Source organism: Tasmannia lanceolata, unplaced genomic scaffold (genome assembly GCF_043159265.1).
Source record: "Tasmannia lanceolata isolate RefF3 unplaced genomic scaffold, GAP_Taslan_0.1 ptg000007l, whole genome shotgun sequence".
Taxonomy (NCBI): domain Eukaryota; kingdom Viridiplantae; phylum Streptophyta; class Magnoliopsida; order Canellales; family Winteraceae; genus Tasmannia; species Tasmannia lanceolata.
Genome location: NW_027518684.1, coordinates 18,808,373 through 18,827,340, shown reverse-complemented (window position 1 = coordinate 18,827,340; position 18,968 = coordinate 18,808,373). Strand labels below are relative to the sequence as shown.

At 37.1% G+C, this 18,968-nt stretch overlaps 1 protein-coding gene and 1 long non-coding RNA gene across 2 annotated transcripts; one reads left to right on the top strand and one right to left on the bottom strand.

The window, feature by feature from the left end:
• The first annotated feature begins 1,559 nt into the window (after positions 1 to 1,559).
• LOC143882192 (uncharacterized) lies at positions 1,560 to 15,857 on the top strand. The gene is made up of 11 exons (XM_077385652.1): positions 1,560 to 2,165; positions 3,464 to 3,518; positions 4,909 to 4,966; positions 8,946 to 9,040; positions 9,133 to 9,236; positions 10,574 to 10,702; positions 10,835 to 12,256; positions 14,258 to 14,453; positions 15,161 to 15,255; positions 15,421 to 15,519; positions 15,603 to 15,857. The coding sequence occupies exons 1-7, from the start codon at positions 2,041 to 2,043 to the stop codon at positions 12,216 to 12,218; spliced, it is 1,950 nt and encodes a 649-aa protein (XP_077241767.1). The 5' UTR covers positions 1,560 to 2,040; the 3' UTR covers positions 12,219 to 12,256; positions 14,258 to 14,453; positions 15,161 to 15,255; positions 15,421 to 15,519; positions 15,603 to 15,857.
• LOC143882193 (uncharacterized) lies at positions 11,311 to 18,030 on the bottom strand. Its single transcript, XR_013252128.1, has 3 exons — positions 16,837 to 18,030; positions 14,317 to 14,427; positions 11,311 to 12,102 (listed from the first exon to the last, which is right to left on the bottom strand). It is a non-coding gene; the product is annotated as an uncharacterized LOC143882193 (long non-coding RNA).
• Between the last annotated feature and the right edge of the window lie 938 nt (positions 18,031 to 18,968).

Sequence of the window (18,968 nt, the reverse complement as noted above, 5' to 3'; positions counted from 1 at the left end):
ATGGAAGCAGCCAAAACTATGAAAACAGGGTTTGTGGGAGAGCAATACAAGCGTCGTGTTGCTAGGTGAAGCGGTGGAGTGAAGCACCGTAGGCAAATCTTCCCACCGTTGAACCCGCTCCTTCAATTGTTCGACAGCTGTTCCACCCACCATCATGCCAGCAGTTGCGGTAAGACAGAGGATGCAAGCAAATAACGACACCCTTTCTTTTCTCAAAAGTAAATCAAGAGTGAGCCAAGGTGCAAGTCTTGCAGTTAAAACATATTGTTCTCGGAGGGGCTGTGGATTTTTAGGGTGTGTTTAAGGGGTGTGGATAGTGTTTTCACGATAAAATTGATTTTCCTCTTATTCTCTAGGATGTACGCACCGACTCTTAGATATATTTTTAATCTCAAACATGACCTATCTTTTAGGTCCTTACCTTTTCAAGTCAAGGTCCAAGATCAAGGCTGCTTGTCTCTGGCAATCACACCCACCCACCTACGACAACTCCATTCTCATGTTAGATGTAATATCACCAGACGACCAAGTTGAGATCCATTGATCTAAATGCCAACCATAAGTCCTTCGGAATGTCATTGAGAAGATGATTCTAAGCCCTTATCCATGAAGCATCGTTTAGGGTTCCATCTAGAAAAGCTAGACTATTAAAATTTTCTATTATCTTATCAGTTTTACATTGGGGATGAGACCAAGACTATGTGGTCGCCGAATGATGTCCTACAAGTTCAATTCTTCCATTGTCTCCTTTCCATGGTTTTAAATTTCGACCGAAATCCGAATTTCGGTCAACACCGAAACTGAAACGACCGAAATATGAAATTATCGAAACTTACCAAATTTTGGTAATTTTGGGGAAATTTCAAAAAAATATTAATTTTTTAATCCTTAAAAAAATTTCAGCCAAAATTACCAAAATTTCAGCCCAAAAAACCGACATTTTGCGTGTCTTTACCGATTTCGGCCGAAATTTCGGTTTCGGCTAGGTCCGAAATATAGGCCGAAACCGAAATTTCAAACCACGCTCCTATCAGGCTATCAGACATGCCGCGTTTTTTTTATGAAGGCACCCATTTAGAAAATGATTTTTATGCAAAATAATAAATATGAAAAGAACTTCAGAAATCAATACATCTGGGGCATGCAATGTGTCTATGATTTGTCCTAAGATGATCTTCACCAAGGATCACGATCAGATCACCATAGATCTCTAATTGAGGGCTGATGGCTACACGACCTACAGGTGCAGAGGATCTCATTAGTAGGATCCAAATCATATCATTCCCCATAAAAAGATCCCCTTAACTCCATGGTAAATAACCGTCGAAGTGTCAAACAAAGAGAAATGTTATCAAGGAAAATTAAATTAAACTAGAAGGGTATTCTCATAACTCATAACAACTTCTTAACGTGGTTTTTATCTACAAACGGCAATAAAAGACGCCCGTTACCATTGCCGTTAAAACGTCGTCGCTTTTCGTTACCTTCTAACGGAAGCTAGAACGGTCTTTTATAAGGAAATCAAACTGAAAATCATATATTTTTACGTTTGGACTTCCTTTTCGGGAATTATATTTATCTCTGTTCTCTCTCTCTCATTTTCCCGCGATTTCGCACCGATCTTAACCTCTGCAAATAAAAACCTAATCATGGCGTCTCAAAACCCTAAGCTCGATTTCTTCAAATAACCGATTTTTTTCACCTTTCTCCATTTCTCCTCTTCATTATCGGCTCTATTTCAGCTTCTTTTTGCCGTTCTTTTCTCTATTTCTGACCTTCAAAATCCACAGCAAAACGACTTAGAATCGAAAATCTAAGTATCTGTTGAAAACTTGTTTTTGAGCTATACTTTTCCGTGGATTTTTCTCTCAATCTTTTTCTTTTGATTCGTTTCTGTGGATTTTGCTCTCAATCGAAGAATCGACTTCTTGTTCGTGATTTAGGGTTCTTTTTTGGCTGACTTGAGTTTTTTTTCTTGTTTTCTTTCTGTTTTTTTGGATTTTTATTTGAATAGGATATATATTTTGTTTTTTGTTTTCTATGGAAAAAGTGAAAAAAGAGGATACTGATGTAGAGATGATTAAGGAAGCCCTTATGGCTTTGAGTTCTTCGATTTCTAATAGCAGCGTCGACACAACTCTGCCGAAACTAGCGCCTACTCAAGGGTATCATTTTTTTGTTTTTTTGGCCGAACCAGTTACTAAGTATTTTGTTTTAACTGTATGTGAATTTGATTAGTTGTGATTTAGAGAGAATTTCTGGATTCTTGGTGATGAGGTCTATTTTTTTTAATAAATTAGTCTTCGTTTTTAGCTGTGCTTAATACTCTTGTTAGTTGTGTTTGTATTGCATATTTACTGATTTTGTTGCATGTATTTTGAATTGGATGGGGAAGTGGCATGCTGTATATCAAAATATTGGGTTCATTGGAATATCAGGATAGATTCATTGCTTACCATTAAAAAAAAGATTGATTCATTGCTTATTAGTCTTTTTAATTGCGTTTGTATGGCGTATTTACTGATTTTTTGGGTGTATCTTGAATTGGATGGGAAGTGACATACTGGTACATCTTAATCTTGTGTTCATTGGAATATCTAGATAGATACATTGCTTACCATTAAAAAAAAAGATAGATTCATTGTTTTTTTGCGGAACTTTTTTTTTTCATACTTATTTACCGTAGGGACATATGACAAAGTAGACATGCATTGCAGCATTGGTATCATGTATGTTTGATGTACACAATGGCACCTTTATGTAGTTCTGATACAAAAAAAATCAGTAGAAATGCAGTCTATTCAGTACCCTGTGACTATGTTTTGGGATGAAAAAGAATTCTTACGTGTTATTGATCTTTGGAGACATATGGGATAACATTCTTGTTGAAATTTGCCTACTCAATTCAACACATCCTCACACAAGTTCTTAAGAACTTGGAACCTTGCCTTCGGCTACAAACTGTTTCTAATTCCTATTGGCCATTGAGAGAACATTGCAGCCAACTATGTAGGCGGTACTTGACACGATTAATTATAAGATTTATTAGTTTTTAAATGAATATCATATTTATTTTGTTGAAATTATAATTATTAATCAATAATTTTATATGTAAGTACGCTTATGGGCGTGTCCCTGTTCTAGACTTTCAGGAGTTGCCATGTTAGACACTTCTAGACTTTTAGGAGTTGCCATGTTAGACACCTTGTACTCGTGTCAACACTCGACAAACGAATCCCTGTCCAAAAATCATAGTTATTTGTCATTTTGATTGTTGACCTATTTTAATTTGCTGTCTTTGGATCCATAATTTTTCCTTCCGAAGTATATAGCATTTTGATTGCGATGCTGTATCTAAATTTGTTTAGTTTTAGTTTAGATTCTGGTTTATGTTTTTCATTTTAATGAGATATGAATAATTGCATTATTGTCATCTTGATGTCTTTTGTAATTTAATTTCTAGGAGGATAACTGGCCCAACCAGGCGTTCGACAAAGGGAGGCTGGACGGAGATGGAGGCAAGTAGTTTATTTTCCATGGTTTTAAATTATAGCATTATAATATTATATGCTACATTTGTGGTTCACTAAACGAGGTTTAATCACTTTTCAATCTATCTATCTATAATATATGCTAAGCATGTTTTTTTTTCCATTGTCATTCGCCTTTTTCCCAGGAAAAGCTTTCAGTGGAAAATATTTTCCCCCACAAAATCAGTTGCCACCGACTACAAAATTGAAATTGCCCATATAACCTGCTAATTTGGCTATCAATTTGACTTTGCCGCCCTCTACCAAATTTCGAATTTCATGCTATTAATATGATTTTATCAATTTGCCTATGATTTGGCCGACACTTTGAATTTATTGCTGACTCACATGTCCTGCCGTGTCCGACACGACACCCGTGTCCACACGTGTCGACACTCCTTTGGACATTTTTACTTGTATTGTTGGAAGTGTTAGACTTAATGTGGGTGTGTGGACATGTTTTTGTACCGTGTCAAGTGTGACGTTATGTTTTTTTTATTGAATATTGTGTTTACCTCATTTAGACAACTCGTATCAATGTTGAAAATGGACACACGAATCCATATCCACAAATCATGATCACATATATTTTCTATTTTAGCCGTGTCCCCGTTTCTAAAGTTTGGGGGTTTGCCATGTCCAACACTCGTGTCCGTGTCGACACGCGACACTCATGTCCGTGTCCACAAATCATAGCAATTTACATCAATTTGCGTCAATTTTGCCGCTATGATTTATGCTTTATACCAAATCATTTTTGTGGATATGGGAGATATCCTACTAATTCGGAGAGAGAGAGAGAGAGAGAGAGAGAGAGAGAGAGAGAGAGAGAGAGAGAGAGAGAGAGAGATTTTGTAGGATTTTTTAGTGTTCCTAAATGAAAATTATTTAGCAATTTTTTTCCTATGTTGGAGTGTTTTTACATGCATAGCATGGTTTGGGCCGGATTTGATATGGTAGGTCCCACTCTTTGACAGCCATGAGTGGACCCACTCCACTCAAATCCATTCCTAGGATGAGGAATGGATTTACACAATGTTTTGGTATTACGGGGTCCTCCAACTTCACTCAAACCACACATTGGGCTGGCCCACTACTTTATCTCATGTTTTGATATGTTGGGTGCCACAATCTCCACCCAACCCCTATGCAGGGTGGGGTCCACTATCCATGTTTTGACGATTGAGACCCAATATTTTACACCCATGCATAGCATGGGCGGAGAATGCTAGTCCTATCCTATGTGGCTATTAGATACTGTACTCAAGTCAAAAATTTGAATGCAAATCCTTTCTTGTTTGTTAAAAAACTTTCTAGAAGTTCTGTAATTTCTCTAAGCAATCTTGACTTCTTTTTCTATGTTGTTATCTTGGCACAGGATAGTACCTTAATCAACACGGTTAAAAGGTACAATGGGAAAAACTGGAAGAAAATAGGTGAGCACTATAACTTTTTCTCTGCTATGCACTTATCATATTAGTTTTATGTTTGAACTTGAGAGATTGTTGTTGCACCATATGTATATTTGCAGAAAGCATTTGGTATTATAACAAGTGTGCCTTGAGTTGAATTCATTATACATAAGTATGTAAATCATGTAATCAATACTTTATGTTTAATAGGACATCTTTGTTACACCACTTTATGTGCTTATGTGCCTTGAGTCTTTAGAAAGAGTCAAAAGATGTGGCATATTCATCAGCCTTCATCAAGTTAAAATCCTTGGTGCTTGTGAGGATTTTAAATTATGAGCTTTTTGGTGAATTTGAATTGGAAGTTAGAGGTTGCTTAGTTCTGTAGTTTTAAAATTAGTCTGACAAACCAGGTGTTTTCCGAGCAGTTTTTTGGATTACCTGGAGTGCAAGATAGTGTTGATTTAATTATTTAGTTGTCACCGGAGATTTTCTTTTGGTTCAAGTCCGAAAATATTAATGAGAGAGTTGGATCAGATGTGATAAAAGTTTCAAACACTTTTGTTGCATTAGAGTGGTCAATATGGAGCATGTGAAGAGTTTGCGTGGAGGACGGGGACCAACACAGCATTGTAAAACAACACATATCTGGTATTGCCATGTAGATGTTCTCAAATATATGTGTTTTAATTTTGCATATTGAAGTATGCATTCCTGGTCGGCCAGCTCCTTTGCCTACACACGTTTATTTATTACCATCAATGGGTCGGTTGCCTTTTGCACTTCTAGAATGCATAAGTTGATGGATATTAATAGTTGTGACCCGTCTTGTGGTTTGTTTCAAGTTACTGCTCTAATGTGCCAAAATGGGTGCTTAACGGTATAGATTTCAGTGGGGTTTTATTTCGCCTAGTGAGCAGCTATGGCATTTCGGTGATGCCATGATATATAAGCAACCTGGGATCAGAGTAGGGATATGGTTTCTATAATAGAACTACGAAAGGAGTGGGTTTGGCTAGTCAAAGCTTTCGAAGACACCTGCTGCAGATTTTGTGCGGCCAGGCTTGCTGCACTAGCCAATTTTGGAGGGAAAGAGGTGCATGGAGCAAATATGAGCATGTCTTTTTCGCAGAGAAAATCACTAGAACATTCTAGCTCCGAAAAGTTACTCATTTACAGTTTTGCCAATTATTTGAAGAACATATACTTCGTGGATACATGGTAAAAAAATTGGAATGCCTGTTCAAATGATTACATTTCCAGAACTCATTCTACTGGGAGGAAGGCATTTTGGCTAATCCAGGAATTTAATTTACTGGTGGTAGTAAACAACTAAACATGTAAACAGTATTCCATATTGTCTGATATGAGCTGACAGAATAAGGGATAGCTTGTTATATTACTTGTTCTAATAAGTGATTTAAGTTTGCCTAATTATTCCAAGGCAATTTTCCTTTATTTTGAAAGTTGCATTTAATTCATGGACCTTTTAAGATATGTTTTGTAAGAAATTCTGAAATGGGTGTTTACTGTCATTGGTTTGAAATTATTTAGCACAAGCCATTTCTAAGGAATACCAAAGGATCCCTTGCATCTCCCCATTCGTGCTGCCTATTGTGCTGATCTGTGTTGCATGGATTCGGATTCGCGTGTCGGGATCCGACACGGATCCGAGGTGTCGGATTCGGTAAACCCCAAGAAGTAGGATTCGGATTCGGTAATGTCTAGATACAAGAAACTTTTAAAAATTAAAAATAATATATATATATATATATATATATGAGGAAAGTGAAGCTACACCGCTGGCTTAAAATACAATGGGCCCACATTGTTTTGGTGATCCAAACCATTCATTTGATAGGCCCTTACATTGATAGGGTGTGCCCAAAAAATCAGCTAGGTAGGATCATCCCAACCCTTCAAACTGTGGAGGAAAAAATGGACAGATTTGTGAAGGTTTTTACACGTTCATTTTTGCCTCCACAAATCGTAGGGTTGGAATGATCCTACCTAGCTGATTTTTGGGGCACACCCTATCAATGTGAGGGCCTATCAAATGAATGTTTTGGATCAACAAAACAATGTGGGCCCAGTGTATTTAAGCCGGCGGTGTAGCTTCACTTTCCTCTCTCTCTCTCTCTCTCTATATATATATATATATATATATATATATATATATATATATATATATATATAGGAAAGTAAGCTCACCAAACTTATGCTGAGCTTAAGCGCCCAATCACATTGGGGCCTACTTTGTTAGGATGATCCAAAGCATTCATTTGAAAGGCCCTTACATAGATGGGGTGTGTACCAAAAATCAGCTCCATAGGATCATCCTAACCCATCCATTTGTGGAGGCCAAAATGGACAGACATTATTTGTCCACAAATCTGCCCATTTTTGTCCTCCACAAATGGAGGGGTTAGGATGATCCTATGGAGCTGATTTTTGGTACACACCCTATCTATGATAGGGCCTTGCAAATGAATGGTTTGGATCACCACAGAAAATGTGGGACCCATGTGATTGGGGCGCTTAAGCTCACCAACACTTTCCTCATATATATATATATATATATATATATATGTGTGTGTGTGTGTGTGTGAAAAATTGAGGGTGTAGGGTGGAGCCGTTAGAGTTTTTACTAAGAGAGTCAAATGAGGAAGCGGGTCGAGGCGCTAGGGTTTTTATTAAAAGAGTATGGCTTGTGCTTTCATATAAAAAAAATTTAAGAAGGAAACACACTTAAAGGGAAAATATATAGGATTCGCATTTTAAAAGAGACAACAATGATTCGGATTCGCCTGAAAAAAGAGGATTCGTGCGGGACACGGCTACAACAAGAACCCGCGTGTGTCCCAGCGAATCTAAGTCCGATCTGGGTGCAGAGACGTGTCGACACGGATTCGGCATAGGGGGGCAAAGAATCCATGCAACACAAGTGCTGATAATCAGAGACTTTAGGGTCTACTCGTTGAGCGGGTGGACACAGTCCCTTTGTGAGGATCTTGTGACAATCCACTGAGTATTTGTGAATTTGTGAATCCACCCACTGCTCGGTACACCAAGTTAAACTTTGATGGCTGTTCTAGAGGAATCCTAGGACATGACATTATCCTTTCTTTTACAAGGGAGCCAATTGGTAGGGCTGACTCAAAGGAAGCAAAGGTACCTGCTAATGGTGTTACACTTTTTTCAGTAGATGCAGGAAAGTGGCCTTCCCGAAAATGTTATCATTTGGGCAAAAAAGGATAGCAAGGGTCTTATGGAAATCGGTTGCTTACATAGAAAAAATAATTGGCAAGGTTAGAGATAGGGATATTTCTTCCACGTATATCCCTAGGAGTGCAAACTATTTGGTGAAATGGCTTGGCAAAAACGGAGTTGGCAGATCTGTATTATACATTGGGGAACCTCTGCCTGGTGATATGTTGCTTCAATTTTTCTTTTGTTAGTACATCTGTTAATTTCTTAAAAAATGCATGGGATATCGTATATTATATAATGTCTGCAACTACAATTGTAAGTGTTGAAGTAACAGATGTTTTTGAAGAGGAGTTAGATTGACTAGAGGGTTACCGGGTTCTGTCATGTACAGAGAAGCTAATGTGGAGACTGATAGGTTATTTATAGCAAATGGAGCGTCGACTACTAGTCAGATTGTTATTAGGGATCACACATCAGAGGTCTGAAGGTCATATTAGTTTTAAGCAAGTTTAAGTATTTTTTATGTTTAGCTGTCTATAATTGTTCATGGTTTAGAGTTGTTTCTGTGGTGGTTTCTCTATTCTCATTTTGAATGAATGATATCTGTTGCTATTCAAAAAATAAAATGTTACATTTGGGTAGCATGTTGTAAACGTATCACTATGGACAGGGTCACATGGTCTACAGGTTGAATGTGGATAGCATAGTGTCAGTTATAAATTAATAGCTATTACTATGTAGAACTTTCATGTTTCTTAGATGCTCTGTATTTGATGGTTTTGATTTTTTGCAGCCGAATTTTTCCCCGGACGCTCAGATGTTCAGTGTCTACATCGTTGGCAGAAGGTTCTTAATCCGGAGCTTATTAAAGGACCTTGGACCAAGGAGGTAAAATCAAAACTTGTTACTTGTTTGTTTTCCTGGCAGAAATTGTGGGCAGTTTATTACGGTCATGATTTTGTTTCTTGTTTGGCATTCAGGAAGATGATTGTATTATTGAGCTAGTTGAAAAGCATGGTTGTAAGAAGTGGTCTGTTATAGCCAAGTCCTTCCCAGGTCGCATAGGCAAGCAATGCCGAGAAAGGTAGGGACACTCCGGTTATATCACATGGTAAACTGAAGTTAAATTTGTGGAGTTGCACTCTTTTGAGAAGAGTTGCTTCTTATTGTTTACTATTGTCCAGTTTCACTGTCACATTATTTCATTTTTATTTTAGTTTTACCGGAGTGTTGATCTAATGCCAAATCCGTGTTCATTTTTTTTAGTCTTGGGCAAGATGTACTAAGGAAGAGTGAAAAGCTTGATGTTAGTTTTGTTATTTGTTGGATCCACTTATGCAACTTTGGGTATGTGAACTATATGTTGCAACTTGCCAGGCGGTCATATAAATCTTGGAACCAAATGACTATAGGCTGAATCAAAACATATTCCCACCAGATATTAAAAGGAATCTTTGCGTCTCTTCAATTTTTAGGCCCCATGAAGTTCCTCTTAGCATTTATGTGCAAACTAGATGCACGGATAATCAAAATTCAATCCTATGTCAATATTAGGCTATTTTCTTTTCCATGGCAGACCAATTTGTTTATTGCAAAGCAACCAACACCCCATCCTAAAGATTAAGTTATAGAAGAATTCATGATCTTTTTCGTGCTATGCATTCTCTATTTCCTTTTGCATGCAGAATTTAAGTAGAGCTGCATGATTGTACAAGCATGTGATCCTTAGATCCCCAGATGTTAGGAGATTCCAACTTCAATACATGTACATTTACTCTGCAAGTTTGTGCCAGTAGCACCCACGTGTGTCAATAGAAATATCATTTTATCCGCTTTCATCTTTCCCTCTTTCTATCTCATTAAACTATACCCAGGCATCACATTTGGTTGGTCTGTTCTTAAGATTCGTGCATCTAAAACAGTAAAACTACTTTTATTAAAGAATCTCTTTAATCAAACTGGACTTGTTCACAATTGGTTGCCTTTGCTTGGCTTTTATTCAAGATTCTTTTTGCTAAAACTTCCCTGTGTTTGTTGTTCTTAGTTGTTGCTAGACCTGAAATGAATTTGTGCATAGTAATTATATCTTGAACACAGGACTCGTCTTTTTAATGGCTTTCAACATGTTACCCCTCATCATGTTTATGTTAAGGCTGGTGTAGCTTTATTAATTGTGTTGGACGACAAGTGAGTTCTTTAGTTGATGTTGTGGAAAATGTTTAGTCCTTAAGTATCACGTGTCAAGGTTATTGTCCCTTTCTGTTTATCTTAGCTCTTTATACGCGGAGTTTCTTCTTCCACCTTAATAATATCTGAATCCTGCCAAAATATCATAGTAATCGTTAGACTAAGCTGTTCACCATAAGCAACCATGTTTTTCTTGTGTCTTATTAGAAGGAAGTAAAATCATTGAGTTTTCAGGTGGCACAACCATTTGAACCCTGTTATAAAGAAAGATGCATGGACAAAGGAGGAGGAAGTGGCTCTTATTCGTGCCCACCAAATATACGGCAACAGATGGGCAGAGATAGCAAGATTTCTACCTGGAAGGTAACACTAAAAGATCAAATTATACCCCTCCAACCAAACAGAAATGCAATATATATTTATGTTGAGTTTCTTATTATTTTATTATTGCTGACCATTAACATGTTATTTTTCTAACATCCTTGTGAATTACAGGGCAGATAATTCAATAAAGAATCACTGGAACTGCTCTGTGAAGAAGAAATTGGATTCATATTTAGCTCCTGGGTTCTTTGCCCAGCTGCTGGGAATTGCTGCTGAAGATTTGTGTAATCATGTAAAAGAAGAGGAGAATGTAGGAGCTGATATGAGAAGAAATAATAGCATCACGAGAGTCTCTTTCGGTCAGAAACCAAGTGTGGTATGTCCAGTGTTTGCAATTGTGAATGGGGCGGAGCGAGATTTAGATTTGGAACTTGTTAAGAGAAAAGATTCCAGAAGTTCAAAAGAAGAGCTAAATGATCTAGAAAAATCGCATACTAAGATCCCAGGTGATGATCGTTATTCTGTTTTGAGTGGTTCAACCAGTGTGAGGCACAGGCACGATGCTAGTACTAAAGACAATACATATCCATCTCTTACTCCACTTTGTGAACATGTTACTCCAGCATCATTTTCTCCCACTTCCACTCTTGGAATCCAGCTTCCCTTAGGAGCAACTATATGCCCAAAAATGAATAAGACTTTTTCTGAGTTGGTACCTTCTGTTGCTACCAAGAGCTTTCTTGAATCTCCTAAAAAGCCATGGGAGTGTGCAATTGCAAGGAAGAGCTTGGATGTTATGGACATGAGACTGATGAGTGAACCGAACGGTACTTCTTCAAGTTTATTAGCATCGACATCTGAATTTATTGACAATGTTCAAGTTGGGAACCACAAAAAAGTCCCTGTCACACCCATTCATTTTAGGAATTCAACTTTTGGTGATTTATGTTATGTACCACCAAATCTGACAAATTTGGATGTTCCCTTTGCTGGTGTAAAAATTTTGAACTCTGGAAACATCCAGGAAGCACACAGTCCAGTCTTTTATTCTACCCCATCCAGCGTTGAGCTAAATGTATCTGTCAAGGGAAGCAGTCCAGAATCTATATTAAGAAGTGCAGCAAAGAGCTTTAAAAATACCCCATCTATAATTCGAAAACGAGGGCGTGGAATTTCAAGACTATTGCCGGAACAGAGTTCCCAGAGCAATCATGTAGTACAGTCAGGAACTTCTGATAATATAGAAGATTTTAACTGTGTTGATCTTCTCAATGTTAAGCGGCTTTTCCTTTCTCCCTCGGATTCTTTGAAACATGACACCGGAGCTGATTTGAAGTCTGTTGGAAAACGACTTGAATATGCGTTTGATCTGGAATGGAATGATTCCAATGCTAAATCTCGTACCTCAGATGCTGCCGGTGGTCGGGTTGATGCCAATCCTGGTGCAAGTACAACATTTATGCCATCGGACAACTCACATAAATTACAAGCAAGATCGGAAAGTCATAGACAAAACTTTAGGCTGCTTGGTGACAGTGTCAATTGCAGTCTATGACTCTTGGGAAAGAAATTCATACATCTACTCTTTGTAATGTAAGTGATCAGTATTCACTCTTAAAATTAATAAACACGAGACTTTTGGCTTCAATTACCAATGAATTTTTACTTCTACATGTTGGTACCTCTTTAACTATGCATTAACTTATGACTATGCGTTGAACTATTAATGTTTATGCCTGCTAGTAGGTGACTAACTATACATTCCTGTGGTTCATTATGGTTCTATAAATACCTAATCATCACAAAATCAAAATTGGTTCTCCTATCATGAGATCCCATACTGTCTTTAGGATCAAATTTTAGGCATACTTTGTGAGCTAAGCAAAAGTGAATTTAATGCTCATAGATGTTATTTGGCTTGGGATTACTTGTTTTTTTCTCTTTGTATGGAATGCCTTGTCATCATATAGTAGTCTTATGTTAATCAAGGGTGTGTGTGCCATGCTAGATACATGTGGGTGAGTTGCATCGTTTTGGATATGTCTGTATGTGTCAGTGGTTCTTTGAGGTGTGAGAAGTCTGCAACCTTTTGAAAATGGGTGAAATCTTTCCTTGATGTTATGTAATATCTTTCGGGTAACAGAAACTAGACACTATTTTTTGTGTTTTGCTGGAGGCAGCTCATATGAAGGTATTTAGAAATGCATCTTTGACTGTTTTACTTTCAGAGAGTTATGAATTTCAAATCAAGTACTCTATGTTGCATCAGTACGGATACGAGTGTCGAATTCGGCAAACCTCAAAAAGAATGATTTGTGGCTTTGTTGCATCAGTCCCCACATTTTATTTTTATTTTACATAATAATGTGATAATAACAAGGATTATATTGGAAAATTTAACAGGCTAAGTAGATATAATGTTTTATTTCCATTTAAGAAACTTACTATTAGGCAAAACATAAAACATGCGATAATTGTAAAATTGTGGTTGTAGTATTCGGAAAAAAACAGATAAAAGAGATCCTGAAGTGTCTTCAAGAATCCTGAAGTATTGGAATCCGAGACGTGTCTGGCACGGATTCTTTGTCCATTTAGAAGAATCCATGTAACATGGCAATTAGTGCTCCAAATCACATTATTATGGTGCCGGTTTGCATAAATCTTCTCTATTAAGTGACAAGTGAATCTGGGAAAACTTATAGCAAATACTTGTCTATTAAACTGGATTGGATTCTTTTAGGAAAAGTGTTTTAAGAGCTTTTGCTACTCGTTTCTGCACAGAACAAGGAAACAGAGTCATTTTGGTTGCATGAAATGCTTAGATATTTCTTTGCGTCCTAGTCTAACTTAGGATGTGAAGTCCTTAGTTAGTTTTTGGATTTTGGGGAATAATGATGGTACTCATCTGTGGCTTTTCGGAGATCAATGTGACTGTTTCCAGTGTTCTCCATTTCTGTTGTAATAGAGGCCTTACTGTTGTTCTATATAATAAGCAAAAGTTAATACTAAATGAAATTTTCTGCTTAGATGGTTAATTAAATATCTGATTTAGTGATCTATGGATGTCTATTCTGGTGTTTCCTACTTGTTTGAAAGAGTTCTGGTCACATATCTATGTTATTTTCTGGTTTTCATAAGGGAGATGATGTCCCCCCCACCCACCACCACCACCCCAACCCCCGCGGGCGAGCACAAAGGAGGGATGCGCGCGCCCCCTTTAACGTGAATTGTGGGCAACTTTAACGCTTTTTGACGTCAAATCATGTTAAAGGTGGGGGGCGCATCCCTCCTACAGGGAGAGAGAGAGAGAGAGAGAGAGAGAGAGAGAGAGAGAGAGAGAGAGAGGTGTGAAAAATCGTCGCCCTTTTCATAATTAAGAAACAAAATTCTTTTGTGAAACAAGAACTGAGGTAAGACATTCCCGTGTGGTGCTGCTATCCCCCAATTTTGCAATGGGAGGTTATCTACCATCTATTACACTTATTGCCCTTATGAACACATATTATCTAACGATCATTGGTAAAAAGACAGTTATGGTAGGGGGTATTATTTTTGTTCCAACTTCTGACTAAAATTTGGTGCACCTTTGTGTAGATAAAGAAAGAAGAAGAAATAAGAACAAGAAGAACAAAAGAAGAAGAAGTGGAACTTACCTGAAGAATAGGTTTGTCAAGAAGAGCTTCCTCATACAGGTCTCCTTCAAGCAACAGCAACGCCTCATTCAGGTTCCCTTCAAGCAGCTGCAGCACGGTGATGGACAATCCCTAGGAAACAAAAGCCAATCAAAATGGTATGTCAAATGATAAATATAATGTTAGATAATTATATATTGGCCCCACTTAAATAGAAAGTCGACCATTCTAAGAAAATAATAAAACTCGGCTTTGTTTGCGAGAATACAATGGACATGTCTAAATCCTTGTGTGTCCACAACCATTTGTGTGTCGACACAGGTCTATCCTTTGTGCAGCATGTGTCCCAAAATCATAGTAATAAAATAAGCTCATAACACTAAATAACTCTACTTTCCCAATTTTTTTTTTTTTTTTTTGAAATGGTCCTTTCCCAAATTTATATCTTTGACATATTTAGGAAATTAAGGTGTGGTATTTAATCTCATGAAGTAGTATAGTTTCTTTTATGTGGTTTGGTTTTGGTTCATATAGTTGATCCTTGCCCTCCTTGATGACCTGAAGGGAAAAGATTTATAATGAAATTTGCAGAACTAGAGATGCTGCCTTGTGCACCAGTCAGACAATTATTTAGAAACTCAATTGTTCTTGTGTCACAGTGACCCAGATGCCCTCTTGAGTCTAAAGGATAGATATTGACTATTTAAAAGCAGTATTTCTTTGTTGGTAAACTTTATGTGGGAAATGGATGAACTAAGATAATCAAATGTAACGTATTTGATAGTGTCAACTCATGCATAATTTTAAGTTTTTTTATATGCTCAATTGAAGGATAAAAAACATCACATGCTACTTTGTTTTTCAGGTCCAGATTCTCCAGGGACATGAAATGTAATATATGATTTGAGGATGTTCAGAGGACTTGATCCGAACCTGGTTTGTTCATTGATAAGTGCTATGGTACACGATTCACTCTAATCCACTTTAACAAAATCTACCAAATCTCCATTTTCTTTCAATCTAATGATTTTTTTTTGGGTTTATGATAATAATAATTTATCTATTTGGTATCGTCCAATATGAAACAATAATAATTAATCTAGCAAATTGCCTTTGTTTTTACAGGAGTGTTCATGTTGGCTTAGCCAGGAAATAACAGGACAGGCAGCTTGCTGAGTCTGGTGGAATTAACTTTACTGCTTTACCAAGTTTAAAGCTCTACAGGTTGGTATTTTGAATACTTAGATGCTGTTTTTTTAGTTCAAAATTGCACATCCAGTAAAATTTCCCTTTTACCTTTCTCACAGGCAAGTACAGGATTACTCTTAAGGAAAAATGAAAATAAGGAGAAGAAAGTGGGTTCTGATAAGCAGGGCCAGTGTAATTCTGCTGAGCTTCTACAAACTGGCCATTAACTCCCAGTAACAACACCGATTGTTTAAGGATTGTAAGGAGATTGTGCATAAGCATAGCTAGTTGTATATATACATACTGCAAACTTTCAATTTACAGACCCCACAAAAAAAAAATAGTGGGGAGTTGGAAAGAATATGATTTGATCAGTGCCATTGCATTAGCTTTCTTAATTAAGGAAAACTGATAGCTATTGGGCTGGAGAGGTTGGGGAGTTACAAATCACGGGGACATGGAAAGAAAAACAGACACTGATATTCCTTTGGGGCGTGTTTGGTTGCCAAGAAAAACTATTCCATGGTATAATAGTGGGGCCAGTTGTAAGAGATTAATGGAGAGGGAGGGAGAGAGGGGAGCATGAAAATTTCCTGAAAACAGGAAAACAAATTCCCAATTCTGAAGTAGTGTAATTTTTTCACTGTATTTTAGGAATTTCTTATTCTCACTCCCCTGTGCTGTCTCAAGTCTCTCCTCCCTCAGCTCATCTTTCACAATTGAGCCCACAAATATTCCATGGAATAATTGTTCATGGTTGCAAAACAATTGTTTTGGATAGGTAACCTTGGGTTGCTAAACATGCCCTCAATGTTGGTGACCCTCCACTGTATCAATACTAGTACCATCTCAATTTACTGTTTTTCACACTTCTCTAAGGTCCTGTTCATTTTAGATTTTGACAACCGATTGGGATCCCCAAACCTATTTTTGTATAATCCACGGTTGAAGGAAGTGAACCCATATTATAATTAGGGAAATGATTTTTGTGCTCAAATGTTTTGATAAACATGAGCCTCAACTTTCGTTGTGCAGTATTTAAAGGGCTGTCAGAGGAATATTAGGAGGGCGAGGGGATATCACTGCCCTTATTTTATCATCTTCTATATGAGGTTTCTCTACAGATGAATTGTTTCTATGCTTAAACATAGTGGTATGCTGTAATTTTTCCCTGCCTGAGCATTTGTAAGAATTCAATAATTTCATTGTCTACATATTTGCTTGTGTACAGAGCAACATTTCTCTGGTTAAATGCAACAACTACTCTGAAATAACTATCTAGAAGTGTTAGTAGATTAAGTGGCATTATCAAAACAAGGAGTATAGATATCAGTTCCAGATTTTGTAAAATACCTATGATTTGTTGACAAGGATAGGAGTGTCGTGCGTCGACCCGGACACCGAGTGTCAGACACAGCAAACTCCTAAAATTTAGAAACTGGGACACAGTTAAAATAGAAAGTTCATATAATCATAATTAGTGGACACAAATTCGTGCGCCGAGTTTCAACATGGCCCTTAAAATCCTAAAAATAATGGCTCACTCGTACACTTAAATACATATAAAGTTACAAACACTTCTAGCAATACACTTAAAAGTGTGTATTAAAAGTGTTAGGAGTGTCGACACCTGTGGACATGGGGGTGTTGTGTCTGACACGAGTCGGCAATAAATTCAGTGTCGGCCAAATCATAGTTAAAAACTCATATGTAAAGAATCAAAGAAAGAGAACCCCTTTGAAATAGAGAAAAACTAAGAAGAGAACCCTCTGAAAATAGAGAAGAAAAAAAGTAAGAAGAGAGCTCCTCAGATGTCTCTTCAGTTCCACATTGATCTCCATTAAAGAAGCTTCAGAAATTGGAACGAAATTTCAAAGAGGCATCTCACAAAAAGAGTATCATCACCGGAGCACATTTTAGCATACACCCCTTAACCAAATTACGAAAAAAAAAAAAAGAACCTCAGCAAACAAAAAACCCTACATTGGAACAAATGTAGCCCTAAACCCTAAAACCAAGAACACTAGAACATTGAAAACCTAATCTACATATATAAAAAAAAAACAGATGATTGGAACAAATGTAGCCCTAAACCCTAAAACCAAAAAACACTAGAACATTGAAAACCTAATCTATATTAAAAAAAGAAAAAGATGATTGGAACTAATGTAGCCCTAAACCCTAAAAACCCCAATATTGGACCAAATGTAGCCCTAAACCCTAAAAAAAAAAACCCTAGATTGGGAGAAATGTAGCCCTGAACCATACAAAAATACCCTAGAACATTGAAGACCAAATCTATGTAAAGAAATTTTTTAAAAAAAAAAAAAACGAAAAACTCACTTCCTGTTCTTAGGTTATAATGAAATAAAAAAGAAGAAAGAAGTAGTCCTATGAAATTGATGTGATAATAAACTCAAACAAAAAGAAACAGATGAAAAGCTAAACAAACTTAGCCCTAGAATCAAAATACAGAAAACCCATTTCCTATAAGTCTATAACATGGATCATGACCCAAAAAAGAGAGTTAAAAGTTTTTTTTCTCTCTCTCTTCTTTGCAGAAGCAAAAACAGAACAAAATCCCTTGAACTACGAAAACTGAAATCCTTTTCAAGGGATTTCACGACAGGTGTTGGCTCAAATGAACGGGACCCACATCGGATTTCGAGGGATTCCCGGGAAAAAATATTCCTTTCTTTCGAAGCCAGAGAAACTGAAAATGGGACCGTTTTCCTCTGACTCCGGGACCGGGTACATGTATACAGAAACAGAGGATGTACTAAAATGCTACCAGTATTTAATGAAACTACGAAAACGCCATCACGTTTGAAACTATGAAATCTCTGGTACTGTGCAGTCTGTGCTTTTATTGACTAATTGTAGAAACAAATCGTGGCCATTGATTATGGTCAATTGTGAGAAGATTAAAACTGATTCCAAGTGGACCAGATATCTGCCCATTAGTCCTACATTGTCGCCATTGATGGAGGCCTTTGGATCCATACACAATTCAAGAGGAGATTCTTCCAATGGATAGGTAGTTGCCTACATTGACCCATTTTCGTTGTGTAAAATGATCATTCCATCACTATGGATCCCATCATCAATGGTTCCGATCGCGAGGTTTTTTTTTTTTTTTTTTTCAAAAAAATGCCCAAGAGAAATGACTGGTTTTGGGCCCACTTCTGTCTCATTTATTGGATCAGGTCAGTTGATCAGAAATGCGACAATACTGAAATTCTATTGAGAATACTTTGATCGGATTATCCTAAAAAACTTGATCCTTCAAGTCAAAACAATGTAAGTTTCTTGATGATGCTTACATATATAGATAGGGTGTGCTAAAAAAATCAGCTTCATAGGATCATCTTAACCCTTTGAACCGTAGAGGAAAAAAAATGGACAAATTTGTGAAGGTTTATACACGTCAATTTTACCTCCACAAATCATAAGGTTGGGATGATCCTACGAAGCTGATTTTTTGT